The 16450-nt window shown below is 38.3% G+C and overlaps 1 protein-coding gene across 1 annotated transcript in view; it reads right to left on the bottom strand.

Annotated features, from left to right (window-relative positions):
• The window catches only part of COL11A1 (collagen type XI alpha 1 chain), a 253934-nt gene that overhangs the window by 90275 nt on the left and 147209 nt on the right, over window positions 1–16450 (bottom strand). The window contains exons 23-26 of the mRNA XM_073642853.1: window positions 14114–14167; window positions 11891–11935; window positions 8346–8399; window positions 6140–6184 (exon numbers count right to left, since the gene is read on the bottom strand). Of these exons, the coding sequence (XP_073498954.1) occupies window positions 6140–6184; window positions 8346–8399; window positions 11891–11935; window positions 14114–14167 (198 nt within the window). The remainder of the gene's footprint in view (window positions 1–6139; window positions 6185–8345; window positions 8400–11890; window positions 11936–14113; window positions 14168–16450) is intronic.

The following is a 16450-nucleotide window of genomic DNA, read 5'->3' as shown; positions in this document are numbered from 1 at the left end:
AATGAAAATAAATCTAAGGTGAGTGTATCATTTAAGAGTAGAAATAGGGAGAGTAAAAGAAAAGGACTCCAATGAAAAATGGCTGCCATATACAGTTCCCATTCTTATTAGAAACATCAAAGACATGCTGCAAAAAAAATTTAAGACAATAATTACAGCATTTACTGTGCTATTATTGCCTTAAAAACAGGAAGGCAAAATCAAGGAGAAACTTGACCATGGTCAAAGCACAGCAATTGTCAAAAGTATAACCTATGGAAAGGAATGCAGAGGTATAGGACCCAATTTTGCAATTTTGTAATATACTTCCTAATGGAACATACACATATATATATATATGTGTATATATATTTATATATATATATATATATATATATATATATATGTTCTACTAGGCATTAAGAATATTTATAATATTCATCTAGAACAATAATTTCCAAGTTTATTATCGTAGGGTATTCACTTACACCATTCCTAACTGAAAAACTCTTGGTGTTGGGATAGGTTAATGTAATTGTTGTCCAAGTCTATAATTTGCTCCTGTTTATTGCTTTGTAAAGAAGCTATAAGCTGAAATCGGTTTGTCATCTTTATTGTAAAATTTGGTCTTACTGCTGCTACTTTCATTGGAAACTCTTGATCAGGACTCATAGAACCCAAGGAAATTCTGGTTCGGAAACACTTCTAGTTTGGAAACACTGATCTAGGGTCCTGAGTAGAGTATTGGTCTCTATGACACACACATTGCATATGAATGTGACAACTTTGGCTGGTCTTGTGTCTTGACTCTTCAGCAAAAAAAGCAGTGTATCAAAAGACACAGTTATCACATGTAAAAATTCCTAAGCCATGTAATTTCAACCAGCAGGGGCTGTTACCTAGAGACAAGCGCTTTATAGCAATTTTTTGTTTTTCAAAATCCAAAATTACATCTGTAAATGTTGGCAATTACTCAGCAGAAACACTTACAGTGGCAATTTTGACAATAGTAACTCTTTATAGTAGTTTACAAAATTAACATAAATATCTATTTGAATTTTCATATTTGATAGCGGTGGGGATGTAAACAGTCATACCTGCTGCAGATTGAGAATTCAGATAAGTTTTGAGAATAAGCTGTTAAGCTGTCATGCGTGTGTACATGCCAAATAAAAATATTTCTGGCTGCTAGATGACTTGAATACTCTATTTTCCACTAGTTTTCCCCTCCATAGTCAATAGCTTCTACTTTCAGCTCTCTCTGAGCTAGTGGGTGGAGACTAACTGCTATTATGTCTCCTATATGCGACACACACATATACACAGATGTCTTCCTGAGAAGATGGAAGAGGGGGAGAAGTGGCTTATAAATGAAGAAAAAAACACATTTTTATGATAAAATATAGTACAAGTTTTATTAAATACGCTTAAAGTGAATCGATTAGGACCAAATTTAACTAATGATTAAGAATGGCAACATGGAGGTCTAAAAAACCAGAAGATGGAATTTCTGCAGATACACACTATTCACTTGTACTATTGGTTTGTGCAAACTTTCCTGAACTTTTAGTATTAACGCAATACTGTGCAAAATTTTTTGGCAGGTGTGCAAAATATTTAGGCAGGTGTGGAAAAAATGCTGCGAAGAGAGAATGCTTTAAAAAAGAGAAGTGTTAATAGTTTCTATTTTTCAATTAACAAAATTCAAAATGAATGAACAAAAGTGAAAAATCAAATCAACACTTGGTGTGACCGCCTTTTACCTTCAAAACAGCGTAAAACCATCAATTCATCTACTGTAGGTACAGTTGCACACAGTAGTTGAAGGAATTCAGTCGAGAGGCTGTTTCAAACATCTTGGAGAACTAACCACATATCTTCTATGGATGTTATTTGTGTAAATCCTTCTGTCTCTTCAATTAATCCCGCACAGATATTGAGATCAGGGCTCTGTGGGGGAAGGGAGAAAATCATCACTTCCAGGACTCCTTGTTTTTCTTTACTTTCGATAGTTCTTAATGACATAGACTGCATGTTTGGGGTCGATGTCCTGCTGCAGAATAAGTATGGAGCCAATCAGATGCCTCGCTTATTGTACTGTATGATGGATAAGTATTTTCCTGTATTTCTCAGCATTGATGAAACCATTAATCCGATTCCTAACCAAATGCCCAACCCCAATTTCTGAAATGGAGCCCCAAAGTTGCAAAGAACCTCCCCCATGGTTCACTGTTGCCTGTAGACACTCATTATTGTACCGATCTCCAGCCATTAAGCAAACAAACTTCCTTCTGTGTTCCAGCCAAAAAGTTCACATTTCGAATCATTAGTCCAGAGCAGCTGCGGCCATTTTTTTGCACACCAGTTCCTATGTTTTTATCCATACTTTAGTTGCTTGGACTTGTTTCCATGCCAAATATATGTTTTTTGGCCTCAATCTTTCCATGAAAACTATTTCTGGTTAGACTTCTCTGAACAATACATGGCTGTAGCTGGGACTCACTGGATTCTGCCAGTACGGCGCTAATGGCACTGTTAGACATCTTTCGATTTAGAAGAGAAGTAAGCATGAGGTGTCTTTCATCTGCTGCACCAAGGTTCATTGGCCTACCACTGCATCTATGGTCCTCAACATTGCCCATTTCTTGGAGTCCTCAATGTTGAGAAATATATCAAGATGCTTGTCCATCATACAATACCATCAGATAGCCGTCTAATTTGCTTCACATGTATTCTACAGCAAGACAATGACCCCAAACTTACAGTCAATGTCATTATGAACTATCTTGAGGGTTAAGAAGAACTAGAAGTTGTGGAAGTGATGATATGGTCCCCACAGAGCCGTGATCTCAATATCATCAAGTCTGTCTGGGATTATATAAAGAGACAGCAGGATTTACACAAGCAACATCCACAAAAGATCTGTGGTCAGTTTTCCAAGATGTTTTGAAAAACAACTTCCGTGCCAAATTCCTTCAAAAACTGTGTGCAAGTACACCTAGAAGAATTGATTCTGTTTTGAAGGCAAAGGGCGGTCATACCAAATATTGATTTGATTTAGATCATTTGTTTATTCACTTTACATTTTGTTAAATGCTAAAAAAATAAACTATTAACAATTTTATTTTTGAAAACATTTTACTTTACATAATTTCCCCAACCTGCCTAAAACTTTTGCACAGTACTTTATATATTTCTTGATTCAGCTTTGCGGCGATTGTCAATGGCTTTTCAAGGAAACAGTTTAAAAAAGAGTTCCTAGAACTGCTTCTATGAAAAATCATGATTGCAGAACCATATGGAGAAAACATAATAGCAGATTTTGTTTGCATTCAGTTTATGGTTATAAGTCTTTCCCCACTAAAAGGAATGAGACAAAATGCCAAAGATATGGTCTGCCAATGCTTAGAGAAACATGTGCAATCTATATTAAAGTCTTTTTTAGATGGCTAACCAAATTTTCAGATAAATTTGTCTTTTAGAGGGGTGGTTGTTTAGAAGTATAAGGGCTATTACACACAAATTCCATGACATACATCCAATACACATCTATCGCGACATCCGAAAAATGGTCACGATATGGTATAGTCTTCTCAATGGATTTTCAGAGAGGCTATATTGTACTACGGTTAATTATTACTTTATGATTTTATAATAAAAATTATGTAGGGGTTGTCCAGGACTATTTTAATATTTTTACTATGGGCCTAAAAACTAACAGGGAGGAAGTTACTAACAGAGACAACTACATGCCTGTTCTATTCGGTGGTGGCTCAGAGCGGTCAACGACAGTTCCTTTTGGTGATTCAGCTGCTCCTTATCAACTGAGCAACTCTTCTTCTTCCGGGCTGCTATGTCAATGGGTCATGAGTGCCAACGTCATGCTGATTTACAGACAGCGCCCTGTAGAAAAGCAACATGATGTCGACAGTCCTGCCCTGTCAACAGAGTAGAGCAGAAGAAAAGTCGCTGCTCTGCCGACGTGATATCAGCAAAAGATGCTGAATTTCCGGTAGGAGCAGTCTGTGACCACTTAGCAATTACTTGCTTGTTAGTTCTTAGGCCCGTAGCAAAAAAAATAAATAGTTCTGGATAATGCCTTTACATTTTTGATCTTCTAATCAAATAGGGCAAAAGACTCTTTAGGGCGTGTCCCAATGTTTTGGGCGACCTATTATTTGGTTGCCACAATAATTTTTGCTGTTTGGCTTCTCCATTTGAGCCTTTGTTGTAACAGAAATGTACTTTTCTGCATAACAGATCAATAAGAACATTCATATGGGGAATAATGTGGATAAAAGCTGTATTTATGTAAGCTGAACATAGGTGCTGTATTGGAAAATCATTAAAGATTGTTTTATGACATGATGTAGACAACATGCATTCAGCGTTTGCTGCTGTACATAACCTAGATTTATATATACCTGGAACTAGCTAGAAGAAATCATTATATCATGAACCATGTAGACAGCGTGTTCCCTAGCAGTTCATCATCTAAACTGTTGCATTGAATTGTTGAAACTACGCATATTTTGCAAGCAAATAGTTACTGCTAGATACAAAAGCAGGTACTATTCTCAGATGAGGCAAACAAGGTCTAGTCTATTGTCTTTTTGCTGGTGTTACATTATCCACATAATTATAAATCAAAGATGCTAACATGCTTGAATAACTTATCTCTGTGGTAATATTAATAACAACTTTGCAACCTGCACAAAGTGGGCTAAAAGTACAAAAAAAAGGTGCTAAGCATCTGTGGCACTGGCAAGGTGAAACTCAGGGTAAACTGAAGCCTTTCCAAGTACACTTGGGTTGGGTTCATAAATTACATTTGAGGAGAACATAGTGTTTGCCTGGAAGTCTCTTTTACCATGTAAGCCTATGATACCTCATTCTGAAGCTCCTTAGACTTACATTGTAAAAGCCATTTCCGGGTCACGCAGAGTGCAGGGTGACCCGGAGAGTCTGTAGAGCGTTAACGTCACTCAGAAGAGAAGAAGAACAGAGTTGGATACCAGAGAAGATAGCGGTAGGTGAGTATATTAACACACACATACACTATACACACAGATTTAATGAAAAAAAACTTCATTAGAGGGCTTCTTTTGCTGACCTTAAAGAGGCTGTCCACTACTTGAACATTGATGGCCTAGCCTTAGGATCGGTCATTAATGTCTGATCAGTGGGGGTATGACACCATCATCTGTTCTCGATATAGGCGGCCAGAACTGACGAGTTCTGAACCTGAACAGCACATAGTGGCCATAGGCAAGAACTGCAGATCCACCCCCTATTCAAAATCAATAGGGGGGCGGATGTGCAGTACCCGGCTGCGTCCACTATATAGTAGGCAGAGCTGCACTGTGCAGCTGCATAACTGGTCCGTTAGGGTATATGGACTCAGACATACCACTGAGCCCATATACCACTCTGTCTGTTTGCTCATGTGGGAGCTGAGCACTGCTGCCTGCAGAAGTGTTCAATTTTTGAGCGATTGGTGGGGGAGGCAAGTCTAAGGACCCAGATTCCCTGATGTGTAGAACATTTAATGGGGAATAACATACAAAAAAATTAAAATGATAGATCAGGACTTGTCCATGTATGACAAGTCTCAAGGTGTCCATATTCCTTAGATCCGTGTTCCCCAACTCCAGTCCTCAAGGCCCACCAACAGGTCATGTTTTCAGGGCTTCCTTAATATTGCACAGGTAATGGAATTATTGCCTGTGCAGGTGATGGAATTATCACCTGTGCAAAACTAAGGAAATCCTGAAAACATGACCTGTTGGTGGGCCTTGAGGACTGGAGTTGGGAAACACTGCCTTAGATAACCATTAACCATCCTCATAAAGATGAAAGTCCTGTTCAACAAAGGTTTTAAAGGGAAGAGAACAGTAAGCCACTACCGGACTGCTCTTGTGATGGCTTATCTCCAAGGAGAACTAAAAAAACAAACCTTCTCTTCTCCAGCATCATTTGTTGGGGTAGAGTCGAAAGACCTCCCCATACACATTAGATGGTCACTGGGTTTGGCTGACTTCTGTATGTATGTATATATAAAGTGTTAATTCCCATAGAGTTATGGGGCTAAATAAAAAATACTTACTAAAATAAATCCTCTTCACATTACTGAAAAAGAAAGACTTTGAGGGAAACTTACCACTGCACCCTTTTCTCCAGCTGGCCCTTCTTTTCCAGGATGTCCCTAGAATAGGTAGGCAAAGTTAGATTAGATTCCTACTTTACTTTTCTGATAATGAAACAAATAATTAAAGATCCATAATATCCACAGCCCTAAATGATGTTACAAGCTTGCCAAGCACGGATTCTGCTGAAACAAGAACTTCAGTTCAATGTCCAGCGAATGTATCTCTCCATAGGGGCCTTTGTGAGAAATAGAGGAAAATAGAAACCTGCCAACCAGAATTGATAGCAGGCGTTCGGATTGAAGTCATATTAAAGTAATGTTTTCTACGCTGCTTGGGATTAACCCAAAAAAAGAACAGATATAGGAGGAGGTAATTGGGCATGATTCACAAAAGGTCAATAAAATCTTAATTCATTTCTGCACTTAGTTTATTATTGTCATCTGATTAGTAACTGGCACTAAAATAAAGCAAAGCCATAATGATGAGAAGTGAATACCAAATTATAGTAATACAGCAAAAATGTGTCTGAGTAGAGAAACAAAGCTATATTAGTCAGTGCATATCTCATGTCATAGCTGTATCTATTTCCTACGCAATAATACTGATCCAAAATCAACATTAATAACATACAGTTAATTGTGGCTCCCTATAACTGATAAATGTTTATATAAATTAGAATTTTTTAACCGTGATCTGAAATGCAGGTAGCTTTATGAGTTAATTACCGCAGTTAGTGAATAGCTAGAATTATTATGTATTTATTCACTTTTAGTGGATGTAAGGTTATTTGTTCAGCGACAACAATTAAAATGATTGCATAATCTACTAAATGATTCAACCCTACATACGTGAGAGGCCATGATTTTTAAGATTTGGGTCTCGATCACAAAACAGAGCAATAAACAGTTTGTTTGACGCCTTTGACTCCTCATATCAAGTAGTCTGCTGATTAAAGGGTTTGTTCAGGACATGGAATAGGTCATCAATATCTGACATCCAGAACTGATCAGTTAAAATCTGTTCCAGCAGAGGCAGGAGATTAGCAATGTATGGGATGGAACATGGCAGCCCAATACAGCACTTAGTGGTCAGTATTGAGTACTGCACTTTATCTTCAATTGAATCCCATTCCCCTTCACATGAATGGGAGATAAAGTGCAGAACTTGGCAACAGCAAACAAGTAATATACTGCCCATTAAGTCACTACTGCTGGAGTAGAACTTGATTGATCTTTAGGGACTCGCTCCTATCTCATATTGATGACTTTGGAAGATCCAATTGATGAGTCAATTGTTGACCATGGATAGGTCAACAATTGTTAAATCCCAGACAAACCCCTCTTAGTAATGTATGGCTGCTGTTAGAAATTACACTTGCACCATCCTGAACCCTCTGCTGCCTACCCCTCTGCTCAAAATCATCCCTGGGTGTCCACCATGTCTACATTGTAACTGTCCAAATTAAAATGTCAATGCACATAATTTACATATGAATACTGGCTTAGTGTATATACTTTTCTTTGAGTTGGACATTAGATTCATATAGATCCCCATGTTGGGTGTCCATTAGTCGGGTCTCAGTCCTTCTCATCCCTTATTCACATTTACGTTATTGGACAAATGGTAAGGTTATAATACTAGAGGTTAGGACCGTACCGAATAGGGTCACCGTGACGTGGTGGGATGGCTTTTACGTTTTTTTTAGCAAAATTATGTTTACTAAGTACCCTACTTTATTTTCATGCACTATTGTTATTTACTTATTTACTGCAGGATGTTTGCTCTTTTTGTTTTCATCTTAAGTTTTGCCTGTTTAGTGGCCAGTGTGAACATGCGCATACACGCTGCATGTATACCAACTTATATTCCAGTTCATGTCTTTAGGTTTTAGTGTAAATACAGGGAGTTCTAAAAAAAAAACAATTAGCCCTTTGTGATACATTTTGATAAGACGATAATCGGCAAAGGAACATTTTGTAAAAATGATCATTCCCAATTATCAGCCAATGTAAACACACTGGGGGATCACAAGAACAAAGAGCAAAATGCTAAGCAGCTCAGATCTATAGTGCTGTTCAGACTATTGTGATGATCTTTTTTCCAAGATTTCACTTGTTTTTTATGTAAAAAAAAATGGTACATGTTACCCAGCAATGCAGAATGGTTATGTTGACTGATAAAGCATACTGTACCTACAGTCAATATTTGTCTACTTACTGGGGGTCCGTCAGCTCCAGGTAATCCAGGCAGACCGGGCTTTCCGTGTGGTCCCTATGTACACAGAGTACACAAATATGAATAATGTGTTGGATGGTAGAGAAGAGAACAGATGAAATGCTCATTATCAGATAGATTTGTTGTGTAATTATGTATCTCAGCATCTTCCCTTCTATAAGATTTTTTACTGAAGTAATATACAGTTATGAAGCAATTAAATAAGTAATCCACAGAAAATGCTGCTATAACACAGAAACAGAATCCGTCTTTCATCTTAAGTACAAATCTGTTACAAAGTTACAAAATAGAGTTTTTTGCCTCATTTAGAAGAATGCTAAAAATCATTTTCATATCATTTAATACAAAACGTTGAAGATTTTGTAACATATTACAATCAGACAATCCTCATCCTGAACTAAAATATTCTGTAATAAAAGCTCTACGGCATTCAAGCTGTCTGTATAGTGCAGGTTTCTAAATGGAGAAAAACAGATGATGTCGATGTAGGAGGGCAACGTTTTTAATTTATCCCAACTCATTAGGACATAGCAATGAGTTTTTTCGAGTCTGACATAGGAGTTTATGGAAGATCTGAGAGTTATCATGATGCAACAATGAGTTTGAAGTCTCTCTCTACTACATTTGTAAGGCTCTGTTCACATCTGTTTGAGCCCCAGAGAGAAAGACCGGAAGGAGGCAAAGCACAAATAGGGTCTTATCTGGGAAAATAGATATGGAGGAGATGGCACAATTGCGCTCATCTGGTTTGGGTTGTGTACACACAACCACTGAAAACGATGAAGGCTGCTGCAGACCCAGGAGGAGATAAAAGCATAGGTAATGGAAAAAACAAATGGGTTAATTCTGCGCTGCCATAGGAAGAAGACTGACGGATGTCAATGTAATTGTAGGTGGTGTAATCATTAAACCAATTAAAATTAGATTGTCATCCATCGTTCTTCTTCCTACCGCAGCAAAGAATCAACCCAGTTGTTTTTTCCATTACCTATGCTTTCACATCTGTTTGAGGATCATGATGAAAATACCAATCAAAATAGCACTATTTTGTCTAGTAAAAATGACCAAAACGTGATAGACCCATTATGGCCAATAAGGTCCATTGGATGCCGCTGTTGTAGAGCAAATTAGGAGTCCAGCACTGGTTATAAATTTGTTGTATTGCTTCTTTGATGGAGCAGAACAATGGCATTAAATCAGCATAGGCTAAGTGTAGTGTACTGATGATTATGTTATGACACTTAATGAAGACTTGTAGATTAACCCTTCACCCTTCTTGGCAAATATGCCTGGGTTAAACAAAAAATGGAGTTTTATATTTTTTTCTATTATGCTATAAAAGTGTATAAAAGTACAAAAGATAAGTCACATGCCTTAATGTGCATTTACCACCCCACCAGATGCCGGCTGGTTATACAGTATGTCTAAACTATGTCTAGTCAAATTTCCTAACAGGCATGATCACAAAGAAACTGCTACTTTTTCAGGAAATCAACATCAAGAAGGGAAGACGAAAAAGCCTCACCATGCAACTGTATTAACGCGGGTCTCAGCACCTGGGTTGACCGGCATCTACAACCCTTGGTGACCATAACTCTCGGTTTTTTGAAGGACAGCTCCACTGTGCTCAGGATTGTTGAAGATATCGCATGGTCTGATCAATACATTTTCATTACATGTGATATCGCCAACCTTTACTCGTGCATTCCACATAATCTAGCTTTAGAAGCTGTCACATTTCATGGAAATAAATATAGTTCATTCAATACTGAACTTACAGTAAAGCGAACCTGTCACCAGAAAAACGTTATTAACCTGCAGTTGTGGGGTTAATCTTCAGGTTAAAGGATACATCCAGGACTTTAGGGAAAAACAAAAAATGTGGCTGGGTAATAACAGACAGGCGACTGCAACTTACCTACTTGTTGTGCACGACGCCGTTCATCCCCGGCACAGAACAGTCACAAATCGCTCCTGCCAGGATTCGGCTGCCTCTGCGACACGATGGGGTGGGACTTCTGACGTCATTCTGATTGACTCCCGGCTCCCCCAGTTAGGCAGCGTGGATCCGGCAGTCAATCAGAGAAGTAGCCGCTCTGTAGACTTGACGTCAGCAGCTTCAGAATCCCGTCAGGAGCGGTCTGTGACCGCTCTGTGCCGGGGAAGAATGGCGCCGGGCACAACAGGTAAGTTGCAACTATCTGCCTGTTAGTGCTTAGCCACATTTTTGGTTTTTAATAAAGTCCCGGATATCCCCTTTAATAGTTACTAACCTGTCCGGTGACCACACTTAGCTGAATTAACTTTATTTTCCCCACAATGTTATGGTTTCAGTCACGGGGGCGGCGCCGGCGCGGGTTCAGTCACAGGCTCTGAGTATACAGCGGCTGTAACCACGCACCCAGCCCTGACTGACAGCCAGTTCCGCTATTTAATAAAATTGTACATCAATGTGCTACATGCATGTAAGTAGTCTAACCCCATTAAAGTGCATAGGGTGGAACTGGGGTGGTAGCCCTGGTACACAGACCTTTCACCCTAAACTTGTAAGTACAAGCATTTAGCACCTTAGAATGACTATGCACTTTAATAGGATTAGACTACTTACATGCATGTAGTACATTGATGTAATATGTAATCAAATAGCGGAACTTTTTGTAAAACATACAGGGCACTTGCACTTTAAGTTATTTATGTATATAGTTCTGTCTTGAGCTTTTCATTTACTATTTTATCATGGTTGTCATATGCTTCCTCCTAACTCTTGCACTTTCTTAGTCATTGTTCTGCGCATAGATACTTGTGGAAAGATCTGTATGATATCTGTTTGCTACATTTGGGAAGCCCTGCTTGTTTTTAATCTAATTTTACTATTATGGATCTATAATAAAAATTGAATATTTTAACTTATTTATAACATATGTGCCTTCTTGTCCTGAGACTGAGTATCTCGGGTAAAATTTTTGTCTGTTATCCTGAAGGTTTATGTTTTGACCGTACCTCCATGACTAAGTATGCACACTATTTTGCACATATGAATACTCCTGACTGATAAGACAATATTAATAATTTTTTCTTTTCCGTATGATGTATTTCCTGCTTCATATATTTGGTGCAACTATACCCGCTATGGCTAAGGGCAGCAACGCAAGAAACACGTCAGAGTAACAGCTTGTTTTTAATCCCTGCCATGGTGACCTATGTTTTATTTTTTGTATGGATAAAATGTATAGATTTTACAAAGTTGCTATAATCCGCTTTACTTTTTTCTACTTTCTCAGGTATTTTCCATTTTCGCTCCAGATGATATTATATGATCTATCTATACCGGTTCTGGAATGACTCTTTTGCTTTGATACTGCTGATTTTACACACCATAAAATCACACATTACTGCAGGATTTTCTGCAAACTTATACCCTACTCTAACTAAACATCAATTTTTTCTTGATCTGAATTTTTCTAGATATGCAAATAAAAATGAAATAAGCCAGACTTTACAACAATATTAAGCAAAGGAAAAGTTACCTTGTCACCAGGTGGCCCGATTGGACCTTGCGGACCAGGCAGACCCTGTGTAGAAAGAAAAACATTACATTTCAGGGTCTCATTCATTGCTGTGTGCGGAGAACAGACCTGCGCTTCATGACATTGCCTCACTGTGCCACATTCCTGAGCCCACGCTCTGCAGCCAGTAGTCAGATGCACAATCCCTCATTATTCTCCAGCCTCCCTGCTCCAACCTGTAAAGAGCGAGGGTGCTGATGAGTCTGTGGCGGACAGCTTCCTACTCGGCACTTCCACCTCTTAGGATCATCTCACTTATTAAAATAAATTCTGTTTTCACTTTTCAACAACATCAGTTTATAAAAGTGGACGAGGGATTATTCCACAAAAGACTGCTGAAGTCTTACTACTGAGTCTCCTACTAATCCCCCATTTTCCCTTTAAAAGGAATTTGTCAGTAAGATCAACCACCATAAACTGCATATATGTAGCATTCAGGTCTTTAAAATGTAAATCCATAAACACCTTTATATCTTCTATCTGTTGCTGCATTCCTGAGAAATTAGCAGTTTCTTTCAAATGCAAATGAGGCATTAAGTGCTCTGGGAGTGACAGAGCATTTGCCAATATTCTGCCTCCAGAACTTGTTTCCCCACCCAGTACCAGCTTCTTTAGCTTGAATGTTAGCTCACTGTCAGGCAAGAAAATCAGCGAGCTGACAATCAAGCTAAAGAGGCTGGTACCGGGTCAAGGAAACAACCTTGGGAGGCAGTGACTTGTTAAGTGCACTGTCACATCTAGAGCGCTTAACGCATCATTTGCATACATCACAAAATGCTAATTACTCTAGAATGCAGCAACAGATAAAATATGTCAATTGATTTACATTTAAAAGACCTGCATGTCCAAATATATAGTTTGGGGGGATGATCTTACTGAAAGATTCCCTTTAAATAGTGAGACATGGAATTGCTGCTGCTTAATGTATCGGAGTGATGGAAATAGCCAAGAAAGAATATATAAAAAAAAAATGTAAGGATTCTAAAACTTAACTTAATAAAAAACATGGCTGCACCAAAGAGCAGCCATATTTAGGCCTTCTGTTTTATGGTTAATCTCTTTAAAAAATGGTATCTCATATATTTGGTTAGTTAGTTACTGCAAGTTGTAGACTAAAACGTCTTGAATATTGAGTTTACCCATGGTTACTGAATTCAAGTTTCATCCAAAGTTTCAGGTTCTGATTCATAAAAACAGATGTTTTCTTCAACTTTTCAAGGCGGACACAAAAACATGGTCGACGGCGTGTTTGCGCCCGCCTCAAAAAAGCTGACCCTGATGAAATGAGCACAAAGTGACCCCTCCTGCTTTATTAAAGAAAATGGCACCACTGGCTGGAAGCCCCGACAGAGTCACTGTTCTGTGGCAAAAATGTGATGTGAATCCGGCCTAAGCTCAACGCACTTTTGAAAAAGTTGTCAGCGTTGGCCCAGGACTGGCATAAGAGCAGAAAAATCTCAAAATGTTAGTACAACAATGTGTTGAGACAATTTTTTTTTGATTTTTCAAACAATTTTTGCCAAAATGTTGGCACAAACAGTTTGATGAATAGAGACCGCAAATTACGAATGTGTGAAACTGATGTAACTCTCGAATTTCTGCCACAGATGTGAATCTGTACAATTATTATCCTCATTGTCATTACATGCTGAATATATCTGAATATTCAACATGATTTTTCTGCTCTGCACATGAATGTGATTGGAAAAACCTAATTGATTTGCATTGTAGGTGGAATAGCAGCAGATTTGATGCAGATATCGGAGCAGAAACCGCACGGAAATCCATGTCAATTCCTCGACCTGTGAAATTAGCCTGATTCTATGTCATTCCTTATGCTTACCGTGTCCCCCAATCCTTGTACTGCATATTGACAAGTTACAATTATTGCTATCCCTCAGGACTGAAATCTTATTATGCTTATAACATAAATTAATGAATTTGACCAAATAAGAAATTCTATAGAAAGCAATCTTATACATTAGACTATATAGAAATAAATGGAAACGTGCAATGTGAAAGTAGTAGTAGCCTAGCAAATTACATTATGCTAAGAAATCATATATATTCTAATGAATCTCAATGGAAAGAGAATATTAATAACGAAAATAAAACAAGTTTATATGCTAAAATAAACATAATTAGTAGGTTGTGGCACTTCTATTATCTTTACATAGCACATACTTGTGGTCCTGGAATTCCTTGTTGACCGCCTGGTCCAGGTTCACCTTGAGGCCCCTAAAATGCACAAAAATAAATTACAATATGGTTAATTTAGTAAACATTTGTGGTTGTTACCATGTTAAACGGTAAAACGTATAGTTGTTAGATATTGCAGGCAAACCGTTGAATCACATTGCTCCAAAATATCATGCAGCTACTACAGCTAGGATTGCGCCATTTACAGCAGGTTGTTACATGTCACTTAAGTTTTCCATTTGGGGGTAAGGTCCTAAGTGTGGACACACCGGCATGTGATCTACCCATCATAAGTGATGCTCCAATAAGAACGATTATTATCAATTTGACCATTTTTTTCAAAGGTTTCATATCTGACAAAAGCATTCAACTTGACATATAGGTTTGTGTATGTGCAGTTTCCAAGAGCTAGAGTTGTTATCTCATATTTGTTCTTCAGGAGCTCACTGCTCCTCTGTCTCCCAGCCTCATCCTTGCCTTGGAGCAGTGAGCTCCTGATGATTCACAGTTTGAGCCAACAGCATGGCTGAGCCGATGGCCAAAACTGTGTGCTCTGTAATGCTGCTAGCAGAGAATGCATGGTCAGAAGCCCTGGAGCTTATGAGCTGCCAACCAGTCACTGCAGAGGTGCCCATGAAGGTGTCGCAGGGAATGTATGCACATTGGCCCAATGTGCTGAGTAATCTACTCTCACTCACATGGTGTCCTTTACACAGCTGGTGGCTGAGTATACTGAAGGCCCCGGGTCTGAGAGCTGATGAGAGCATCTTTCTGTTACTGATACCAGAAGTGGTGGGACTGTCCCATTATTGAATTAAAGTAATGACTCTCTAATTTAACCACTGTATGCCATATTTGTTTTGCTGCTACTCTCAGCTGGTCTACCTACATTGACCGTCTATTTGTCAGTTGTCTTGGTGGGTACGGCATAGGTAATCGCCTGTGCCACTCAATGACCTGTACATTATTTACACCCCTATTGGTTTAGGGAGGTGTATGTTCTAATATCGGTGATAGGTAATTTGGTGCACTTATGGTCCGTGTGACCTTTTTTATATTTGGTATATTTTAGCCATTTAATAGTAAAGGTTATGTTTTAACTTTTTTCACCACTTATCTATCTATCTATCTATCTATCTATCTATCTATCTATCTATCTATCTATCTATATGGGCTTCATCAGAGTCGGAAGGCTTGGCTCAGATTGAGAGGCCTGGGGATTTCAGTGCGATTGGTGGAGATCAGAAGATGAGACGATGAGGAGCAGAGGGGTCGGGAATGTGAGTGGTAAGGTGAGAACAAGGAGTGTTTTTTTTGTTTTTTTTTACATGTTACCTTTATTATTCTTTGGGATCTGAATAGTCGCAAAAAAATCATAAGGGACATTAAATTTGCAAAAAAATAACATCTCTGTGAATCAAATTTCCCGAGAGAATCAACATGAACAGGTGAATCTGATCCGCTCATCTCTATTATTAAACTACTTTTTTATCTCCAATACTGAAGTAATGCCTCTTTTGGGATTGATGTTGATGGTGTTATCCTCAGCCCAGACTATAAAATGGCTTTGACCCAAATAATTGACTAGTTTTTCTGACTAGTGTTGCTACACTTTCTTTCATTTATCTACAGTCAATCTATCTAGCTATCTATCTATCTATCTATCTATCTATCTATCTATCTATCTATCTATCTGTCTGTCTGATAATCAGAAAAAAAGAAGAAATGTTTGCTAGTGTTGCAGATGATCTTTAATTATTCCAGCAGTCACATGATTAATCCATTTTTATTCGAGTGCTGAGAAGATATACTTTCTGTAATCAGCACTAAGCAATAAATCTCCCACAATACAACAGAGGGTGTAGTATGACCGAACATCATTTTCCCCACTTTCTCTTCTTCCTACATACCTTCTAGTGCTGAAAAAAGGTAATGCTCAGAGGAAACTATAATAACTTGTCTGGTAAAATCTTGAGTTTAATCCATCACGTGTGCCGTGTAAAGTCATTTCATGATTATCATGAACAACAGCCCATATAAAGCAGGTGAGCTTATGAATTTCCAGCCCATTGACTCTTAATCATGGATGATGAAGAGCAAATACTATTAGCTTTTATTCTGAGCAGGTCTTCATCAATTTCCTGTAAGAGTTCTATTCAGAGGAAGCAGAATAGAAAACCCATTTGCACATCATTTTGGGGAACCCTTGGAGATTTTTAGCCTGAGGTTCTCGTGAAGCTTGCGCGGAGTTCTCTTCATCTACTGTGCCACGACAGCAGAAAGACAATCAATGTGCCTTACAACTAAAGTCTCCCTATAAAC

Source organism: Phyllobates terribilis, unplaced genomic scaffold, assembly GCF_046119375.1.
Source record: "Phyllobates terribilis strain yellow unplaced genomic scaffold, ASM4611937v1 Scaffold_8__6_contigs__length_399053987, whole genome shotgun sequence".
NCBI lineage: Eukaryota > Metazoa > Chordata > Amphibia > Anura > Dendrobatidae > Phyllobates > Phyllobates terribilis.
The sequence above is the reverse complement of the archived record's forward strand: the minus strand, read 5'-3'. Positions and strand labels throughout refer to the sequence as shown.